The sequence below is a fragment of the Protobothrops mucrosquamatus genome, unplaced genomic scaffold (genome assembly GCF_001527695.2).
Source record: "Protobothrops mucrosquamatus isolate PMUCROS unplaced genomic scaffold, P.Mucros_1.0 scaffold347, whole genome shotgun sequence".
NCBI lineage: Eukaryota > Metazoa > Chordata > Lepidosauria > Squamata > Viperidae > Protobothrops > Protobothrops mucrosquamatus.
In genome coordinates, this window is record NW_015386684.1 from 956,857 (window position 1) to 979,309 (window position 22,453).

The window sequence follows — 22,453 nt, forward strand, 5'->3', positions numbered from 1 at the left end:
GTTCTTTTATAGTTAATTCCAAAATCTTATAATAGTAGTCAATATTCAAAATTTATCTGAACCCTTGATCCATTTATATTTTTCTTAGATTAAAACGTTATTCAGCTTTTATTTATTTATTAAATTTGTTTGCTGCCCATCTCGCCGCAAGGAGACTCTTTTTGCTGCTTATTTCAAACTCTTTAAGTTCTTCAGCTTGTAGTTCATTTTTCTTTTGTTCAGAGCTGAAGACAAACTCACCCAATGAAAACTTTTCAAACTTGTTGTTCTGAAGATCTCTAATAGCTTTAAGACAGTTAACAGACAATTTCGGAAGGGATTAAAACATAAATACCTATAATTTTAAATGTAGCTATGGCATGTTAAATTACAGCAGAATAATTACAGCAAACAGAATTTATTTTACAACAAAGAGAATTCATATCAAATTTTCTCTTAAAAGCATAAACCGAAATGAAATACCTATTTGGCCTGCAATAATAGGAGGTCTTACGACCAAAAGGATTAATTTGTCAAGCAGAAGATGGAGAAACCGCACCACAGGCTCCAGCTGAGATGAGTTCAAAGCTGAAATGCTGCTCTTTAATTCATTTTCCAAGTTGTTCTCCATAATTCTCATGTCACCTATCCGTACAGGGAACATATGTTCATCCAGGGCATGAACAAGGGCAAAGAACTTGTCAAGATAGGGGTCCTAAATAAACAAATAATAATAATATTTTTTTTTAATGTTTAACTAGTCAAATTAATGCAATCAAGGCCAGAATTTAAAAATCATCAAATGATTCAAAGTGCAGATTGTGCAAAGAGGGAGAAGAAACAGTAGACCATATAATCAGTTCATGCAAGAAGATTGCACCAGTTATAAATAGCAGCATAATATAGTCACCAAAATGAAACATCTCTAAAAATTATCATGTGGTGGTAATGAAACATTGGTGGGGACATAGAGTTGAAAAAGTAATTAAGAATGAGCAGATTAAAATATTGTGGCATTTGTGAATATAAACTGATAAACTGACGCTGAAAAAAAGGAAAGTATGGATAATTGACCAGGGAATAATAGAATAAAAAACAAGGAATTGGAGATCACAAAATATCGAAACTGAAAGATGTAGGCATAAACTGGCTGTGGCGGTCCTAATTTCCATCTGACACTTACAAAATGCCACCCTGCTCGGATCCGCACACAGACTACGCCAATACATTACAATATCCTAGTTTCTTGGGAAGAATTCATTGTGTATCAGGGCCAACACCAGCTAAAGAACTGACAGTTGTGATTTCACATTTTTGTATATCAGCACCAATCGATTGCAAAAGGCATCTTTACTTGGAGCAGCTTATATCTTGTGACGATACCTTTAAAACCATCAAACAACCACCTCCGCCTATCCCAGGTCCTTGGAAAGGGCTCGATAGGTGGATAAAAATACCAAATCCAGACTGTGTGACCTCGACACAGGTAGTCCTTGACTTGCAACCATTTGTCTAGCACAGAGGTCTTCCAACATGGCTGCTTTAAGGCTTGTGGGCTTCCAATTCCCAGAATTCCTCAGCCAGCCATGCTGGCTGAGGAATTCTGGGAGTTGAAGTCCACAAGTCTTAAAGCGGCCAAGTTTGGAGACCCCTGGTCTAGCAACTGTTTGAATTGTCCAGTCTTTACATTTATGACCAACTACTCCCCCTAGCAACCCAGGAACACCATGTGCGCCTTTGTCATGGACAACAGGAAAAGTACAGGGGGCTGGGAGGGAGCCAGAGAGTACACGAAGTCAAAGCGTACCCCCCACTTCTTTTTCTTCCTGCCTTTTCCTTTTGCCCTCCAGCTGGTCTCCCTCCCTTTCTCCTTCCCCACTATTTTATGCTCTTCCATGCATAAACACTCTCTTCTCCCTGCTCCTGCATAGTTTCTTAGAGAAGCAGGCAGCACTAACTGGAGAAGGTCAGCTACAGCTGGGCTTCCTGAGCATTAAAACCATGAAAATGAGTCCTAGAGAGGAAGCAGTTCCATCAAAACAGCTTCCTTCCATCCATGCCAAAGATGCAAGTGCTCTTCCTGAAAGGAGAGGCTGGCACTAGGCACCACCACTAATGGCTGGTAATCCTCCCCATCTGTTTCTTTGCTGGGAGATGAAGCTCCTCTGCAAACTTATTTCAGCAAATTCCCAATATTCCTATGCAGTCAACTTGCATGGAGGCTTAGCATGCCTGGATTTTGGCAGGCACCAGAATGGAGAAACAGCGGTAACGTAAAGAGTGTGGGCTGCCTCAGGCAGGTGAAGGAGGCACAGCACAGGCATGAGTGTCTCTCTGCTCTGGCACTGAAACTCCGCCTTATTGAAACCCAAACCGGAAAGTGTGGACTTTCCAGAGAAGCTGGCACGGAAGATTGAAAACAGTGTCCGCATGATTGTTCGGCACTTCACAATTGGTATAAACGCGAAGGGGTTGCCAAGTCCCCAGATCACAATCACATGATGGGCAGGGATGAGACAATCTGAAATGGTTGAAAGTGGTTTATGGGCCACACATCACTCTGTCCAAGCTGTCAAAATTCCAAACAGTCATTAAGTGAGCGGTCACAAGTTGAAGCCTACCTCAACACTCAAGAAATTTTGTCGTAATATTAGAGCAACTTTATTTATTGTTACTTTCCCTATGTTAGCGGGATCACTCTTAATACATACCTGTGTGTGAATGGTTGATACAGCAATTATTTCTACATTAAAAACTCCTTTATGGTTGTCAACCCACTTCATTCCAGGCAAAGGCACCTGACAAAAAGCAATACATAATAAAGTGTAGGAGATAACCAGGCTGAACCCGAAGGGTCAAATACGTCATCAGTCTTGAATCCCTTTGCGCCCACAAATGATTTTTAATTCCACTGATTCTTATCTACCACCAATTTGCTCTGACTAGTTCAGATTCTTGTAGAGAGCATAAGCTAGAAGTATTTTCATTTGAACTGCCTGGTCTTCTGATTTTTCCATGCTTGACATAAAGTCAGTTATGACTTTTATTATGGTGAAAGAATAACCATACCAAAACCAGACATTTTAATCAACAAATGTGGGTAAATAGTTTCTAGAATTTACTTTCAAAGTAGGCCCTCTTAATATTTGGGGTAGTTGTTGCTTAATCCACTTTACTGACTCAGCCCCCCCCCCATAGGAAGTTGCTAACCTCTGGAGAGAGTACAGAATAAGCTTGTGGTGGCTTCTCCAAAGAAACAGGCAGGCAGAACTGGCCTGTTTTTAATCGTCCATTTTGTAGCATCGGTATCCACTTGAATGGGAAAAAAGAACCAAAACATCATTAGCACCTATCAAATCCACTGGAAGTCTTTACCCGTTCATTTACCTGTTTCAATTTTTACAGCTACCCATCTCACGTCCCTCACTCTGTTAAAATAACCCAAACAAAGTCATGTACGGTAAATGAATGAAAACCATTAACCAGAAATGTATCAAAACTGACTTAAGCATTATTCCAAATTAACATGTACAGAAATATATAGCGAGCAAAATGATTCCTGCAATGCTGAAAGTCAGAATGAAGGCAGGAAGGAAGGGACTGAAGAACTTCTGCGGCAGGCAGCTGTTTTACCGTGTAGCCAACAGGAGTCTCGAGTGGGGTGTTTTGTTTCTGTTGGCAGCTGACATGGTAAAAAGTGAAAAGTAAGTGGTGATGGTCCGTTAGAGTAGCAGGAAGCTTGACCTTGATTTCTTCGTGGAAATCTGGAGATCTGTTTTGAGATAAATAAGAGATTTAAAAGTTAAGTTTGATTTGTTTATAAAGCACTTCCTGTTTGGAAGACAGCTGCAACAGACCAATTGCCAACAATTCCAAAGATATGCTGGCAATAGATCATAAAGTTACATGCGGCATTCTGCCAATCCCCACATCACCACAACAATTGATATCCTCTCACTGAGGGCAGCTTTAGAGACTATTTGCAAAACTTCCAAGACAAAGCTCCTCCTAGTAGATCATATGACCTCTTTGGGGTTCTTTCCAAACAAAGACTTTCCTGAAACAAACCTAATCTTGGCAGTTCTCCCTCTATCAGGATGGAGTAATTTCTCTGATCTAGGAGGGAAACTTACAAAATCTTATGGTCCCTGGAAGACCCTTTCAAGGACCTAAGGATTGTAGTTTTAATTGCTTAGGCTTCTTCCCCCAGGGTTCAACTATTGTATTGCATTAGTTAAAGAGAAGCTTTGAGATAAAATGTTAAAAAAAAAAAAAGATTTCCTGGGATAATTTCCTATTTAAGATTTTTATTTTTTTTTCTTTATGATGATGTATTTTCCCTACGTTCACCTGCATTTCTGTTTAGCTAGTTAACATTCCCTATCTCAGAATATACTAAAAGGTTTTTAGATGTACTCAATACTATAAGATGACAGGTCATTCCTAGATTATTCTCCAGCTCTTGTTCACATAAATATGTATTTCACTGATCTGTTCTACCAATTAATGTTCTCCTTTCTTCAACCTCCTAATCATGTGCAAAGGGACAAAAAGGCTTCTATTTGTTTCATAGAAGATGTGATCTCTCTGGATTCATACACCATAATTTCAATCATGTTTACGGGATCATGAAGAGGGCAAAAGGGCACGAACAAGATGCTAGGGATCAGATAAATATACAGGTAATCCTGGAGTTACAACCATTTGTTCAGCAATCATTCAAAGTTGCAATGTAGCTAGGCTTGGTCCCCAAAGTTACAGCTGTTGCAGCATCCCCAGGGTTACATGATAAAAATTCAGATGCTTGGTATTCTGCTGCCTGCTGGGGAACCTCAATTCCCTTCATCTGCCTAGTTCCTCTTTTGGCCACCCTTGCTCTATATTGTCCCTGCCAGCCTAGACTCGCTGGTCCTCCTGTGCCTTGCTATCCTTGCTGCCTCCAACTGACTTTCATTATCTTTTTCAGTCACTTTTGATGAGGTGTGCCTGGACTGGCCTTTTGCAAGGCAGCTGCTGGCTATGCTGGGCCTTCTTCCCTTGTCCAAATCCAACATGGTCTTATCCCAATTGCATGTGGCCTTCTCACCAGGTTTTGGAAGGCAGGTGCACAAAGGAAGGCCACGGCCGCAATCAATGCAAAAGGCGGTCCATTTTAGCTGGGCCCTTCTTTCATGCTGGTACAGCTAGGGCAGTGGTTCTCAACCTGTGGGTCGGGACCCCATTTGGGGTCGATCGACCATTTCATGGGGGTCGCCAAGCAAGGCTGTCCGCCATTTTTTTTGTCCGACATTTTTTTTGTCTGCCATTTTTCCCCCTTTTTCCGGCGGGTGCCTTACCTCCCTTGGGCTGGGCCAGCTGGTGGTCAGCCTGCTCCGTCTCTGCCGCTTGCCAGCTACGCCTCGGCCGGCGCAGGGGGCGGAACCACGCATGCACGGCGCTCCCGGGCAGGGAAAGTCCTCGACTTACGACCGGTTGGGTAGTCCTCGACTTACGACCGGTTTAGTCCTCGACTTACGACCGGTTTAGTCCTCGACTTACGACCGGTTGGGGTCACGGCATTAAAAAGGTTGAGAACCACTGAGATAGGGCTTTGTTTTGTGCCTTCTAAAAGGCCACATACAATTCGGATATAAGATGGGCACAGCTTCTGGAAGAAGACCTAGAGTGGCCAGCAGCTGCCCTGCAAAGACCTTGCTGAGCATGCCTTATCAGGAATAATAGTAGTAGTAGTAGTAGTAGTAGTAGTAGTAGTAGTAGTAGTAGTAGTAGTAGTAGTAGTAGTAGTAGTTAAAGTTGGAAGGGACCTTGGAGGTCATCTAGTCCAACCCCCTGCTCAGGCAGGAAACCCTATACCATTTCAGACAAATGGCTGTCCAGTCTCTTCTTAAAAACTTCCAGTGTTGGAGCATTCACCGCTTCTGGAGGCCGGTTGTTCCACTGGTTAATTGTTCTAACTGTCAGGAAGTTTCTCCTTAGTTCTAGGTTGCTTCTCTCCTTGATTAGTTTCCATCCGTTGCTTCTTGTCCTGCCTTCAGGCGCTTTGGAGAATAGCTTGACTCCCTCTTCTTTGTGGCAGCCCCTGGGATATTGGAACACTGCTATCATGTCCCCCCTCGTCCTTCTCTTCGTTAAACTAGACATACCCAATTCCAGCAACCTTTCCTTATATGTTTTAGCCTGCAGTCCCCTAATCATCTTTGTTGTTGTTGGTAAAGGTCAGCCAGGGGCAGCAAGACTGGTAGAGATGGCAGAGTGCAAGGCAGTCAAAAGGGCAGAAATATGGGGGAAATAGGTGGGGGGGGAGAGTTGAAGAGGAGGTAGTCCTTTACCTTATCAAAACTTGGGGTTGGGAGGGACCAATTCAGGAGTGATTTGACTTGGGGTGGGCCCTTAGCTAATGACCAGTAGGATTTGGTTAACAACAGCAATTGGGATTACTGGGATTGCAGTCATTAAGCGATGTAGTCATATGACATCAGGCTGCACAACTGCATTCCTTAGTGTTAGAAATTCCAGTCCTAATTGCCATTGTAATGCAAGGATTATCTGTACTTGCATGCTTGTGGCTAGACAGCTGCAGAATCTCTGTTTTGAAATAATCAAAAGGATGAAATTCTTGCTACCCTGAGATCCTCTTTGTAAACTTATACGCGCAGAAGATGTTTTATTTCTGATCTCACAATATTATGCACAGTGTCGAGTAAAATAAAATGTGGCTTTTCAAAAAGTTTCTGCTTTTTACCTGTTATGGTAAACCACAGCTGTATAAGCTTCTTTTGAAAATTCAGCACAGCTAGATTTTCCAAAGATTACCTACAAAAATAAGTGAGCAAATATATTTTCAAAAAACATTCTTTATTCTTCAGAACTGGAAATTTTACTAAGCCAAAAATAAATACCAAGATAACTTATTTATCTGGCAAAGATTTATACCCTTGATAAATATTGTGATTTGGTTTACATACTGACTTGTTAAAAATAAGAATATTTGGCTGCAGAAACAGTTACTAATGTTTCAAAGAAAATAGATTTTATATATTTGCTGCATATTATGTGGTGTGAGCTATGTGCAGAAGTATGTAATTATTATTAATTTAATCGTCAAGTGACTCAAGGTGGCTTACGAGGATTCACATACCATAAATAGTAAAACCAAAATCAGATAAATCTTGGATCACAAACACTTCAGCAAGTTAACCCTGTTAAGTTGCAAGCAGGAAAATGCAGAAATGCCTCTTGAGCAGTTGTTAAAACAACACAAACGATTAAAAACTAAATACAGTTCAAAGAAGCAAATTCTCAAATAATTAAAAAGTCTGAGAAATCAGTGATCCAGTCTGATTCTGTCCCAGCAGGAATGCAGCCTGGTATAGCACAACATTTTGATGTGCATCTAATGTACAAAATAGAATAGGCATTTTACAGCATCAAAATCACAATGGAACACACATATTCACACACACAAAAATAACATACCGGCATTGCATTGCTTGGATCCTCTCCAAACATAAATTGCACTTTTACAGTAATATTTCGAGCAGATCCTTGGCGATTGGCAAAGTTAAGGCTTTGTGGATAAACATATAGAATATTTCTACAAAAAAAAAAGAGAGAGAGAGAGAAGTACAAAAATTACATACTGACTAAGGCAATATTAAAATGTCTACAGTAGGTCAGGGGTAGGCAACCTTGGCTCTTTTATGACTTGTGGATTTCAACTCCCAGAATTCCTGAGCCAGCATGGCTCAGCATGGCTGGCTCAGGAATTCTGGGAGTTGAAATCCACGAGTCATAAAAGAGCCAAGGTTGCTAACCCCAGGTCTAGGTCAGGGGTGTCAAACTGTCGGACTGCAGGCTGGATGCGTCATGCCGAAACTGTGCCCACCCCATTGCCAGCAATGGGAATAAAAGTCGCGATACATCGCGACACGTCATGTGACATTGTGAGTTTGACACCCCTGGTCTAGGTCAATGTTAAAATAAACTTGAAGATACTATACTTGTATTTAATTTCAAGGTTTGTTACACGAACTTGCTCTGTAAAACCCTCACTATTCTTAGGATCGAGTTAAATAAAGGTAATCCTCGACTTACAACTATTAGTTCATTGGCCGTTTCAAAGTTACAGTGGCACTGAAAAAAGTGACTTGACTTTTTTTCACATTTAAAACCACTGCAGCATCCCCGTGGCCACATGATCAAAATCTAGACGCTTGGCAACTGGCATGTATTTATGACAGTTGCAGTGTCCCAGGGTCACGTGATCACCTTTGGCGATCTTCTGACAAGCACAGTCAATGGGGAAGCCAGATTCACTTAACAACCGTGCCACTAACTTAACAACTGCAGTGACTCGCTTAAAAAGTGTGGCAAGAAAGTTTGTAAAATGGAGGGCAAAGCTCACTTAACAATACAGGAGTGCTCAACTTACGACCGCAGTTGAGCCCAAAATTTCCGTTATTAAATGAGACATTTGTTAAGTGAGTTTTGCCCCATTTTACAGCCTTTTTTGCCACAGTTGCTAAGTGAATCACTGCAGTTGATAAATTAGTAACCCGGTTGTTGAGTGGATCTGGCTGCCCCATTGGCTTTGCCAGTCAGAAGGTTGCAAAAGGGGATCATGTGACCTTAAGCATGAACCAGCTGCCAAACATCTTAATCTTGGTCACATAACCATGGTAAATGCTGCAGAGGTCATTAACTGTGAAAAAAGGTCGTAGGTCACCTTTTTCAGTGACATTGTAATTTCAAATGATCATTAAATGAACTCTTGTAAGTCGAGGACTACCTGTAATCTTGCTTAACAAAGGAATTTTTGGACTCAATTATGGTTGTAAGTCAAGGACTACCTGTAGGCCAGGGGTAGGCAACCTTGGCTCTTTTATGACTCGTGGACTTCAACTCCCAGAATTCCTGAGCCAGCCAAGCTGGCTCAGGAATTCTGGGAGTTGAAGTCCACAAGTCATAAAAGAGCCAAGGTTGCCTACCTCTGCTGTAGGCTATCTGACTGCAATCCTCAATGTTATTCAATCCTATTTAACGGAGCATTTATTTCCAACAAAATGGATTAGGATTGCACCGTGGCTACTATGCTGATTAAACAACAAAGGGACCTTTGACCTTAAAGGGGTGTGTGTGTGTGTGTGTGTGTGTGTAAGAAAGTATACTTAACATACTGAGATATGCCTTGGATCCTCAAAGAGGAATTTTGCCCATTCACTGATCTGTTGGCACAAGGAGTATAGCGAGTCACAAAATACTGGTCAGAAGACCAACCAGGGAAACCTCTCCCTATCATCCATATGGAGGTAACCACAAGTGAGGTCAAAAGAGTCAAAATGATGGCCATGACCACATGAAGTCATGACCGTTGTATATGCTCACTGACATTATGCATACTTACAAATGGGCAGGGCTTCAATTCCACAATCACAGCTGCGGGTTTTTTACTTATTTAACCTCCCTATGAGGTTATTGAACCCTTACTCTCAAATCCCAGCTTATCTGTCCCCCCCCCCTTTTTTTTCCCCTTCTGTGCGACTTCCAATTGGCAACGATTTACAAATAAAGCACTAAAATGCAGCCATTTCACCACTTCTATTTTATAAGAATGCATATGGGTCTATGCAGAACCCAACAGTATTCTTGAAAATAAAGATCTTTCAGATTTTGCAGTCTACCAATTTCTTTATATTTCATTTAATATTAAAATAATATTTAAACGATTTAAAAACCAGGCCAGGGAGACTTGGAAGCTGTCAAAGGAGGTCTTGTAGGCATCAGAGTGGCATGTGCCCCTAATGGGTAACCTTAAAGTTCTTTCTTTCTTTCTTTCTTTCTTTCTTTCTTTCTTTCTTTCTTTCTTTCTTTCTTTTCTATTTATTTTGTAAATAAATAGTTTATTTACAATAAACACCTATATGGAAACAAATGTGGATCACTCTTGTAGCCTGTCTTTCTCTTTTTCCCCATTCTAGTTCTATTTATTACTACATTTTATATCCTGTACTTTATTTTTACTTTTTTTTGCCATGAGTGTTGTGCAAGTTATCAATCACTTGTTGATACACACTAAAATGCAGCATAGACCACTTATAATGCATAAATCTCATCAGTCCATTTCTGTCTCACCTAGGAATGGATTGCCTTGGAGTTTGAACTGGGAAAATCCTGGTTGAAGTTTCTTCTACGCCGTTTACATTTTAAAGAATGTCATACCCATGCAAGCCATAAATTGATACGCTTAGGTATTTTTACAATTCAGAATGGTCTTCCTCCAAGCTTTCCTACATTTAGGAGCATTGCTAGTGATGTTTCTGACATTACTGAGTTATAACTGGCTGATGAATTATAAAACCATGCATCAAACAATAGGAGATGGAAACTACTAAGCCAGAGATAATAAAAAGCTGAAGGGACAAATAAAAGTTAGCTGACACATAAGCCTGTAATTAGTTAACTGATTAGGGCCCCATGAAATCAATGGGGTAAATTAGGGACAACTTAATTCTTATTGATTTAAATGTGAACTAAGCATAGCTAACTTTGATTTAGTCTTTGATTCTGTTTCCAGGTATCTGCTAAATGGGGACAGGAGAAGGATAAAAATCTACCAGTGGCAGTGATAGAGTTACATTCATTTTATGAAGCTATGATTCCTGTAAATTAACACTCAAATTTAAATCTACAACAAGGATGATATAGCCCTCTCCTTATTTCTTGAAAGCATTATAAACATCTATTTATTATAATAATATTTTCTCCGTAGTTAAGCTTTTGATTCATGCCTTTCACATAGTGGCTACTTTATATTATTTAATCCACAATATCAAAATAAGAGTAAATTTGGAAGCTTAATAATCTTTAGTCAATATTCATGTATTGGCTTAAAAAGCTGTACAGATAGAATGTTATAGTGAGTATTGGGGTTTCTGGGAGGGAATGGTATGGAGCACATGGGAAATCTAGAATTTCTAATCAGATGGGAACATTTATCTAAAAAAAAAAAAACCCTCCTTGTGAAGTTTCCATTTTTCTTGAAAAAATTGCCAATTCTGTTGTTTTTTGAAGTACACATTTCTCATATAACATTAACAAAAGCCAGATCTTTTTTCAAAAGTGCTAAGTAGTTTTATTAACTCTCATTTGCTGAGTAATAGATTATCTTGTCAGTCAAAATAATAAGGCAACAATTATATCTATTTTTGAAGCAAATATAGGGTTTGAAGACTCTCACTAATTATATATCTCAAAGATGTGGGCCACTATTCCTGTCCTTCGTGATTACTATCTTATATGCTTAGGGTAGACTAAAAAGAAAAACCTCTGTTGTATGTCTTGAACAGCATGTATGGTAATAAATGAGTGGACTTGGCAAGGTCTGTATCAGTTATTCCAAACTGTCAAAGCTTTCAAAATTAAAATAGCACAGGTAGCATAATATGTTTGCCACATACACTGACAGGCACACTGAAGTGGCCAAGTTTTATATGAATTGAAGGTTCCAAGTCATCTTTAAAGGTAAGCCTTATTTACACTTAGAATAACATTTGCTCTCAGGAAATGTTCATCGGATGGGCTCAAAGAGCCTAAACAGGACACAGGTTACATTCATTCGGGTTTAATTATCAACTACTCTAACTTGGTTTTTTTTAGGATCCAACATGCTATATGTATTTATAGGCATACTAGAACTCTCCCAGAGAAAGACAAATAGCAAAGGGAGACATTTCTTTTCTGAAATAGAATAAGCAGAAAGAACATGAAAATTATTCTAGTATTAGTCTTTATGATTTCTCTAGTAATTTCAGGTAGACTAGACGATCACTTGGAATCAGCAACTCCTGAGCTTAAGTCAAGATTTGCTATGTCTGATGATGTGCATTTGCTAGCCACTGGACTACTCCAGCTTGGGCGTGGCCTTCAAGATTTTGTGATCAAAACCAAAACCCAAATGGATGACATCTTTCAAAGGCTTAACATTTTCGACCGATCCTTTTCTGAGATCTTGCAACAAACCAATGAAATGAAAGAAGAAGAGCAGCAGTTAAAAAAAGCCACAACTAGGTTGCAAGCAGCTGAGGAAGAGATAAGAAATCTATCTTTGCAGCTTAATTCCAAAATAGACGTCCTTTCCATCGAGAAGATTCAACTGAAGGACAAAGTAGGGAAGCTTGAACAAAAAATAACTGAACTCGTACAGACCCAGCTTGAAATCCATGAGCCAAGAGAAATTGCCTCACTTAAAGTAAGTAAAAATGAAACATATTGAGTGTTGCCAAAGTAAATTGTATTCTGAGCAATGAGGTAATTAAGAAAGATTTAGTCATTCCTGTTGCTGCTGGACTAATGTGCTGCATTTTGAGAAATAAAACCAACATTTTTCTTAATGCTGTTTTATTGTGGTTTTTATGCTACCCATAGCCATTAATGGAACGTGTAGCATGTAAAAAGTCCTAAAAATAATCAAGAAAGTAATGACTGCTTCTTGATCTAAATTTGCTCTGACAGTTTTCCTTATTAACATTTGTACAATGTAAGTTACTACTTTTATTTTGACAGTTTGGCTTAACTGTGAATATTCAGACTAAAAGAAGTAATTAACAAGTGATAATTTTATGCCAAAAAGAAAATGAATAGTAAAGTTAGCAAACTGCCTGTTCCTTCATCCTGTAATGATAATAGTGATATGCTTTTTCAATAATTCATTTGGATAGTTCATAAGGAAGAAATTGGCATCCCTTCACTTTTACAAACCTACAGTTCTATTCCAGGCATAAACACTGCATCTTAAAGTTGTTAATCTGATTTTATACACTGAAGTTGGTTAATAAAATTTGAAAGATCATTTAAAAATAAGAATATATAACATTTGCTTACCTCTACAGTAAGCATCAAGAATACATTTCTGAGATACAGTGTAATTATGGTACATGCACTGATATTTTAGCCATCAGCTGAAATGGACTCGAACTGTACAGTTTCAGTTACTGTTTATTGGTCTGAAATGTGAAAAAACCTGCCCAAACTGAATATATAAATAAATAAAAACAATGCTTTGATCGTCAGGAAAGATATATCAAAGATAGCCCTAGGGTACAATGCAGTCAACAACTGAATAAAATCCATTGGTCTTTGTGGACAACATTTTAATATAATTATCAAATTTATATTCCAACCACTGATGCAGAAGAAGAGGAGGCCGATGAGTTTTGTGCTCAGGTTCAAACTAAAATCAACAGAATATTTAAGTAACAGGCTGGAGACATGAGTGCCAAAGTTGGAAATGATAAGGAGAAAAATATAGTTGGACTGAATGGCCTAGGAAAGAGAAATGAAGCAGGAGAACAATTTATCCATTTCTGGCAATCCAACGAGTTCTTTATTATCAGAGTCTTCAATCAAAATGATGTCTATATACAGTACATGGACCTTACTTGCACATAGAAATCAAATTGATTATTATTAGTACAATAAGATGGAACAGCTCAATTATAATGACATGGCTAGGGCTGATTGTGGAATAAATCACGAACTGCTCATGTCCAAGTCAAATTAAAGTGGAACAACTAAGCCAACCTGTTTCTATGGTACAATCTTCAGCCTATATTCGCTATTATCAAGGAGAATATGAGCAACTGCTCTGAGGTCCTCAACCTCATTGATAGGGAACCAGAAGAATAAGGAATCTAATCAAAGTACGTTTTTAAGGATGAATTTGAAAAGAGATTGCCAAGACCAACAATCAGAAGAAATGTTGGAAATTGGCAAGAAAAGAGAGAGAAAAGTCAAGGAAGAAAAAAAATCAAGAAGAAATTGTCCAAGAATTATTAGAAGATACAAGAAACAGTATTATGATGACAACTTTACATATACAGAAGATAGACACAAACAAAAATCTTCCAAAAGATCTCTAAATTCAGAAGATTAGCCTCAAATTGGTATGATAACATTAGAAAAAGGTCCGTCAAAAGGAGGATCAGCAAAATGTGCAAACTATCACACAATATATTTTACGTGCTTCACAATGCTTAAGACTTATCCAACACAGATTACAGCCCAACATGGAAAGGAAGATGATCAGGTTCAAAGTATCATGTTTTGGAACATTATGTGAAGACTTAGCTCTCTTGAGAAGACTACAATGTTGGGAAAGGGGGAAAGAAAGGGACAAGAACGACAGCAATAAAATAGATAGACTTGATTACAGCGATAATGGATAGTGTTATCAGAAGACTTGAAGGGCCAGATGGGGACTGACCATTCTGAAGAGACTTACCTAAGTGGTCAGTAACTGACAACAATCTGATGACACACTATCAATCAAACATATACTATTACCACCCATAAACTTCAGACGACTGCATCCTAGGGAAAGCTTGCTATGCTAACCTATGCCAATTTCTTAAACGATGCCTTTCATATATATTGGACTATGATTCTTTTTGAAATGTATTGGGATGACTTAAGGGCATACTGGCCAAGAAATGATAGAAATTTTAATTCGGAGTGCCTGTAACATGCCAAGTAGGGAAAAAACATTTTATTATACATATATTTTGAATATAATCTGTATTAATTTTGGTCACAACAGTAATAAATAATACAAACTGAACTCAGAGAAAGAGAATAAAAAAAGAATAAAAAAGAAAATAATAAGTTCAAGGGGGGGAAGGAAATGAAAGAATGCAATAATGAAAAAGAAAATATATAAACAAGTGATTTCCCACCTTCATTACAAGTATAAACAAATCTAGCAACTATTCACCCATTGTAAGATTACAGTGCAAATAAGTACAGTGATTTTGGTAGAAATGAATGGGAAGATGGGAAATAGAACACTTCAAATTTGGAGAAATGGAAGAAGACCAATGTGTATTTTTAAACATGTGCCCAATGATAAGATATATTTAATGGATTTTTCAGACAACAGGTTATTGTTGTTAGTTGTGAAGTCGTGTCCGACCCATCGTGACCCCATGGACAATGTTCCTCCAGGCCTTCCTCTACCATCTTCTGGAGTCCATTTAAGCTCACTCCTACTGCTTCAGTGACTCCATCCAGCCACCTCATTCTCTGTCATCCCTTTCTTCTATTGCCCTCAATCTTTCCCAGCATTAGGCTGTTATTGCCAAACATTTATTAAAACATAAAGCAACAGTTTTGAAAAAAAAAAATGATCTGCCCATCTACTCAGAGAAGCACTCTGATTTGGCAAAATAACACTAGGTAATGGGTTTATCTGGCTAAGCTCTTGTATAAGATCTCTGCTGCTTACACTACTGCAAAAAGTAATATGGAGACATTTTATACTTCAGATTATGGTCCTTTGAGTCTAAGCTATTTTTTTCGCTTTCCCTATAGAATTTTATTGAACAGCAAGATGGTCACCTCAAACAACTTCTCAAAATTGTTCAACTGCAACATGCTCAGCTCACAAAACAGCAAGAGCAAATACAGGACCTGGAGGAAAAGGTAAAATTGTTGAATTTTAATGGCCATCTCTAATCTAGGGGCAATTTCAATGGGTTCAGGTGACTTATAAGACGGAAAGAAAACTGCAGCTTTCAGAAAGGTTTTATACAGTAACTTCTAAAATGTCTTAGGATTTCAGCTTTCATAATCTCATTCCTATGTATCAGAGGTCCCAACCCCTGGCCCATGGACCAGCACTGGGCCATGGCATGCCAGAAACTGGGGCGCACAAATGAAGTCCCATCTGTGGGATGCAGGCAGCATGCGAAACCACGCTCCCTCTGGTCCACGGAAAAACCTCTCTGAATGGAATCAGTCCCTGGTGCTCAAAAGGTTGGGGGGGCACTGCTATATATGAAAGATCAAGTTTACTAACAGCCAAAACCAAGGTACAATTATTTAGGGAGCCAGGGTTGAGAACTCTAACTATACTTGAGTTTGCCATATTCAATATGAGAATGCAGAAGATGCATGTTTAAGGCTTATTGTGTTCAGACGAGCTTCACCAGAAGGTATGTTTAGTATTGCAGATTTCATTTTCTGTTTAACACAAGAGGATTCAATAACTGGGTTCACACCTCATGCAAGTTATAATTTGGTTTGCTTGGTCAACAAATTGTGTGAATTCAGTCGCTGTCTAAATTATGGTTTATGGATTAATTAGCATGTGTATGAATCCCATCCACCCAGCTCTTTAAAAAAAGTCTAGTGTTTTGCAGTTGAAAGAATTTATTGCTCATTGTGTTGGTTGGAAGGAAGCGATCTTAATCTAGCAGCTGCAAATATTTGAACAACTACTAGATGGAAGCAGAGTTCGGTTTCTCCAGATTTTTTTTAGCCCTAAAATGGCTATGTTTAACTTCTTCACATGACATGGTTGATACTGCTGTCCTTAGTCAAAGGTAATTTTTTTCCATGGTGCTTTTTCTTTCTGGTAACTTTTCTTGGGCAGAAGACATCGCCTGCATCACTCAAGCATGTAGCTGCATAGTTTTATATCACAACTCTGTATGTAACATAGGTGGTCAGAATAGACATATGCAAGAATTTTTGTTCCCAATTTTTTTCCTGGCCCGCAATGATAAAGGGACTCTTATCATAAGTTGAGTTTCTCCTCCCCCAGTCCAACCCTGGTGCATTCATACATTTGAGCTTCAAAATCTTCTCTGAACAGGCAACCTGTCTTACTAACGAAGTACAGCTATAGAAATATTTTTTTTCTATTTACAGATAAACAACCGCAATTTTCAAGAGGACTCGCAATTATTTTCTACGAAGGAAAATGACAGGCATCTTGAACTGAAAAAAACATCTAAAAATAGCAATTCTAGAGGTAGATGTGCTTACGGATTATTATTATTTTTAAGCAATTCTAGTGTTTGGAAAGCAGAACTATTTTAGAATACTGTTCTGGTGTATACTTTGATACTAGCAGTATGTATGTAAGAAACAGATTTGATTAATTATGCTTATTATTCTCCCAACAATATTAAAAAGCATTTATTTAAAAATAAGGGTGAGATCTGAAATAAAATGTTGTGTCTTGCCTATCTCCTGAAATAAGATTAAGTGTTCTTGTTAGTCCTTTCCTCCAAAACAAGCCATTCTATTCAATCTTTCATAATTCTCTTATTGAAATAGCGGTACTAGCTTCTAGCTATTTTCTGGGTACAATTCAAAGTTCTGGTAAAGATCTTTACAATCCTGAATGATTTGTTGTTGACTATTCATGACTTGATGAACATTATTTTGGTCTGCCAGTAATGGCTTCTTTAGGGTTTTTTTTAAGCTCATACTTCTGTTTATAGTGGCACGTTATCTTCTCTTCCATTCCTTTTCAAATGCTTTTGATTTTTACGAGCATTCTGGATTTTCTTCAGTGACTCTTATCTTCATGTTATGTGACCAAAATACTGAAGGTTTACCTCTTTTAGGCTTCCAGAACGCGATCTGATTTCACTTCATCCAGAACAGAATTATTTGTTCTTACAAAAAAGGCATTTTCAACTATCTTCTCCAGCACCATAATTCAAAAGCACCAGTTTTAATTAATTCGGACTTTCTGATGGTCCAGTTTTTAGCCACGTTAAAACCAGAGAACCATGTCTTTGACAAAAATAGGAATGGCTTGAGGTCAGGATATTTGAAGGGCTGCCTATTCCATATCAAACTGCAAATCCACTGAAATCATCTTCAGAGGATTCTTTGTTTGTCCCTACAATTCCAGAAAACCTTGATCTGCTTGATGCTATGAGACAGACCTGTCTCACTTCCTCCACTAAAACCTTTTGGAAGTTAGTGGGGAAAAAATGTTCCCTTTGACTTAGGATAGTTATCCTGCTGTTTCCTGCTGCTGTTTTTATCAAATGTCCTACAATCAATATTTTAAAATCACTGCTATGTATCACATGATTGCACCCAACTTAAGCCATTAGTTTTGGCTGCAGTCATTAAGCAACTCACTGTGGGTAGTTAAGTGCAGTGTTATGTGGCCGTAACTTGCTAGTTCTGCCGGCTTCCCCATCTTCTTTACTGTTGGAAGCTGGTGTAGAAGATCACAAATGATAACCATGGGACATTGTGACTATTGTGAATCCATGCTGGTTGCCAAATTTCCAAATCGGGACCATGTGAATGATTGTGAGGATGCTGCAATGTCTGCAAGTTTAAGGACTAGTTGTACATCTCATTTTTCAATGCTGTCATAATTTTAAATGGTCATTGAATGAGCATTCAGTAAATGAGGATAACCTGTTGTCAAGTCCCTTTTTTCATTTCACAAGATATTTAAATCAAGTAACTGTTCCCAAACTCCAAAGAGGGCTAACATTAGCATGCGTAATACTTTCTTAATATTTGTTCTCATGGGCAAGGTTAGACTGTGCCTTTTTGGAGAATAGTCCATAGAATATATTGCCCATATTTTGTCACATTGCTCCCTTTATAAGGATGCAAGTACCTATTTCATAACTCCCTTATCTGATGAAAAACCCAGATAATTCTGACTTATTTGTAGGTACAGATAACTCTTGTCAGAACAATATGATTCGGTTTCCTTAAATGTAGCAATTTTTTTACACTATGTAAAACTCAACACGCATTGATTATCTTGATGACCTTATTAAAATTTTATGCTTGGATTTTATTAACTGAAAAAAATGGTTTAGTTCCTTTGTTAACTTGGTCTTAAGACCAGTAAGAATTATTTCTTAATTAATTAACTTGGACGATAAATTTTTTTACCCATGTTTATAAGGAGTCTTCTGAAATTATAACTATAAGAAACCAGTGATGGGGGAAACGTTAAAGATAGAGTTCTCATGTACACTTACAGTAAAAGTATTCGGACATAGATAAAGGTTTATTTTTTTAGAACTTATCTTTCAAAGTTTGTTTAAATAACTACTTAAACAAAGTAATGTATATTCTGAAAAATTGCATAGATTTTCCTAAATTTCTGTTTCTTTTAGGTAATGCTACTGATTGTACTTGGGTTTACAACGCAGGGGAAAGATCTAATGGGATTTATTCTATTAAGCCCAATGGATCCATGGCATTTAATGTTTATTGTGAAATGGAAGGAGGTATGGCCGGTTATATTAGCAATCTTCTTTTTTTTAAAAAAACTAATTCTTATCTTCTGCAAAGTGCTGACTTCCTTATATATTTCTTTATTAAACAAACTTGCTGTCACCACTCTTATTTGTTGAGAATGCAATTTTAATCAAATAATAGGTAGCATGAGGTATTTGAATTTTTTGAGTATAGATGGTTATTTATTTTAGAAAATATGTAAATCATTAAGTCATTGTCTAATTGGGTTAGACAAATGCATATTATAATTGTATATGAACAGAGACTAAATTGGATAGATTGAAGTTCATGCAGAAATGCAAATTTAGTCAACGTTGTGCAAATAATTTCTCTTTTGTTAAAGTGTACTCCAGTTCTCTTGCGCATACAATTTGATGTAGCATTCATACTGAGACATAATATATACTTTGCAAACTCTAAAAATTATTTAAAAGTCAAATGGTTGTATTAATAATTTATCATTTTCATCTACAGAAAATTCATGGACAATCATTCAGAAGAGATCTGATGGATCAGTCGATTTCAACCAAACTTGGGAGAGCTATATAGATGGGTTTGGTAATCTTGACGGTAAACATATTTTCCAACTTACTCAAAGTAACATTCATGTGTTTGTTGACTATAACTTTTGAAAGGGGGAGAAAAACCCTGGGCATTGGTAAATGAGATCTCTTATTTGGTCTCAGAGATTATTCTCAGAATTGTTTGCTCTTTTTCTTCCCTTCAACCTTTGTCTATTTAAATTCCTAGGCACAGGGCATCAATCATATACAATTATCACAAGCACATTTAAATAGATTTGATTTAAACAAGTCCAAATCTAGCTAGTCATAAATGTAGATCTGAATGGATTCTATTCATGCACAGGCTACAAACATTTCTGAAAGAGGCACCTGTGCAATTTGTTCAGTTACTTTCTAATATTTTTCAGTGATAAAGAAATGGAGTGTTAGGATTTAACACTTTTTTCCTGGAAATGGTATAGAACAGAAATAAGGAAAAAGATGAGATTTTTAGCAACCGGAGTCATTAAGCAGAGATTTCAAATTAGAAAGGTCTGTGACGCCTACATGGGCAAGATCAAAGCCATATGTTATAATCATAATGGCCAGTTTGCAACATAAAATAACAATAAATTAATGAAGGATAACTTGTTGCTATAATAAATATATCAATTTTTTTTTAAGTTGCAAGACTTTCTTTCTTGTTTCTTATTTATTATAAAATACTGTATTATTAGTGCTTTATTCTCAGCATAGTAAATTTATTGCTGCTCATGCAGCTATATTCTGTTCAGAACTATATCTTCTTAAGAAATGTTTTTATACCTTTCTCTTAAACATGCTTGTTCAATGAGGTTTACTTCTCAGGCTTAGGCTACACACAGTCCACTTAAATGCTAAATTTATGTGTGTCATAATGTTGTAAATGAAACTACACAATATCCATTAAGGGTATTTCCCCCCCCCCCAAGGATTACAGTAAATATTCATATATACCACTTGCTTCACTTATTACACAGATTCACTTATATATACTTCATTTAAAAATGCCTTTTCTCTCCTTTGCAGACTTTTCCTATTTATACTTAGTTTTAGTTTCCAGCTTTATTGTTCATTAATAAATACTGTAAAAGGGATAAACCTTTTGTAGGTGATCCAAAATTCAAGGACTTCCAAGACTCAAGCTGACTGTGTAATTCATGCAATTCTCAAATCTCGCACTTAAGCTTTCATCTCCCCTCGGATCAGCCTTAATCGTTCTGTTTGTCCACTTGTATTTTCAGGAGAATTTTGGCTGGGCCTTCATAAGATCTATTCCATTGTAGATCAAGCTGACTACATTCTGCGTATTGAGCTTGAAGACTGGAGAGCTAAGAGACATTATATTGAGTATATATTCAAAATGGGAGGCCCAGACAGAGATTATGCACTCATTCTCTCTAGGATAACTGGGAATATTCCAAATGCTCTACCTGAACAGAAAGAAATTAAGTTTTATACTAATGATCATGGCAGCAGCATTGAAAGAAAGCTTAACTGCTCAGAAAGTGACACAGGTAGATATTTTCTGTATGTGCCAGTGTTTCAGGTTTTCTTATAATCTGGGGCAGTGATGGTGAACCTTTTAGAGACCGAGTGCCCAAACTGCAACCCAAAACCCACTTATGCATCGTCGGGTGCCAGGTGGGTGTGGCCCATTGGGTGGGCGTGGCTGCGGTGGTAACAGCAGACTGGGTGGGACTAAAAAGTTCAATCAATCAATTCCAACTTTGTAAATTATTTTTTTTTCCCGCGAGAAGTTGAAATTGACTGATTGATTGAACCTTTTTTTTTTTGTACACGGCGGCAGAGGCCTAAAGCGAAAAGGTTTTATAAAACCCAGCTGAAGGCCTAGGACTGGGGCGACGGCGCGCGTGCCCACAGAGAGGGCTCTGAGTGCCGCCTCTGGCACCTGTGCCATAGGTTCGCCACCACTGATCTGGGGGGAAAGTGGCAGAGGGTAGGATTTTCATAACTGTACCATGCTAAGAATAAAACACTAATAATATAGTGGAAGGAAGGAAGGAAGGAAGGAAGGAAGGAGGGAGGGAGGGAGGGAGGGAGGGAAGGAAGGAAGGAAGGAAGGAAGGAAGGAAGGAAGGAAGGAAGGAAGGAAGGAAGGAAGGAAGGAAGGAAGGAAGGAAGGAAGGAAGGAAGGAAGGAAGGAAGGAAGGAAGGAAGGAAAAAGAAAGAAAGAGAGAGAGAGAGAGAAAGAAAGAAAGAAAGAAAGAAAGAAAGAAAGAAAGAAAGAAAGAAAGAAAGAAAGAAAGGCAAATGAAGGAAAAAATCAAAGAGGATATATGAAAGAGAACTAAATGTCCCTTCAATTAAAAAAGTTTATTGCATGCAAAAAGCTGGTACATAATAGACAACCCAGTGTTACATCTCCTCTGTTTTAGGTAACAGCTTTCCACAGATTAAGATATTTTTTAAAAAAATATCCAATTGTATTATGTTACATTCTCTATCAGCATAGAAAGCATTATCCTGAAGTTCTCCTGAACATGTCATTGTCTCCAGATAACCTAGTTAGAGAAGGCTTTCTTCAAAATACAGTTGTTGTCATCATTGCCACCACTATGACCAAAGGCTATTGTAGTTGGGACAATGAGAATCGTGATCCCAACTCATCCCTACCCAGGTTAAATAAGATACTATTAAAGACAGTTAAAGGCTGGACATTTGTGGGAATCCCAGTCCTACAGGAACAGCCTTCTTATCCAAAAAGGTTTTAATGTATTTTTCCATGTGGTTAATATGTTGGCATATCAATTCAATGGTGTTCCTATTATTACTTTCAGGTGGTTGGTGGTTCAATGTATGCGAAGAAACAAACCTGAATGGAAGGTACATCAGGTCAAGCT

General features: G+C 37.9%; 2 protein-coding genes across 2 annotated transcripts in view; one reads left to right on the forward strand and one right to left on the reverse strand.

The window, feature by feature from the left end:
• DOCK7 (dedicator of cytokinesis 7) overlaps positions 1-22,453 on the reverse strand; it is a gene marked incomplete in the record, with an annotated part of 134,915 nt that overhangs the window by 66,957 nt on the left and 45,505 nt on the right. Inside the window, 7 exon segments of the mRNA XM_015815543.1 lie at positions 463-694; positions 2,691-2,777; positions 3,190-3,291; positions 3,613-3,751; positions 6,722-6,792; positions 7,456-7,573; positions 21,502-21,541. Of these exon segments, the coding sequence (XP_015671029.1) occupies positions 463-694; positions 2,691-2,777; positions 3,190-3,291; positions 3,613-3,751; positions 6,722-6,792; positions 7,456-7,573; positions 21,502-21,541 (789 nt within the window).
• On the forward strand, positions 11,037-12,375 carry ANGPTL3 (angiopoietin like 3). Its single transcript, XM_015815530.1, has one exon. It carries the CDS (start codon positions 11,741-11,743, stop codon positions 12,248-12,250), a length of 510 nt encoding a protein of 169 aa, XP_015671016.1. The 5' UTR covers positions 11,037-11,740; the 3' UTR covers positions 12,251-12,375.

Bases quoted from the DNA above. Each gene is read 5' to 3' on its own strand.
- ANGPTL3 (XM_015815530.1), top strand. From the start codon at position 11,741: ATGAAAATTATTCTAGTATTAGTCTTTATGATTTCTCTAGTAATTTCA.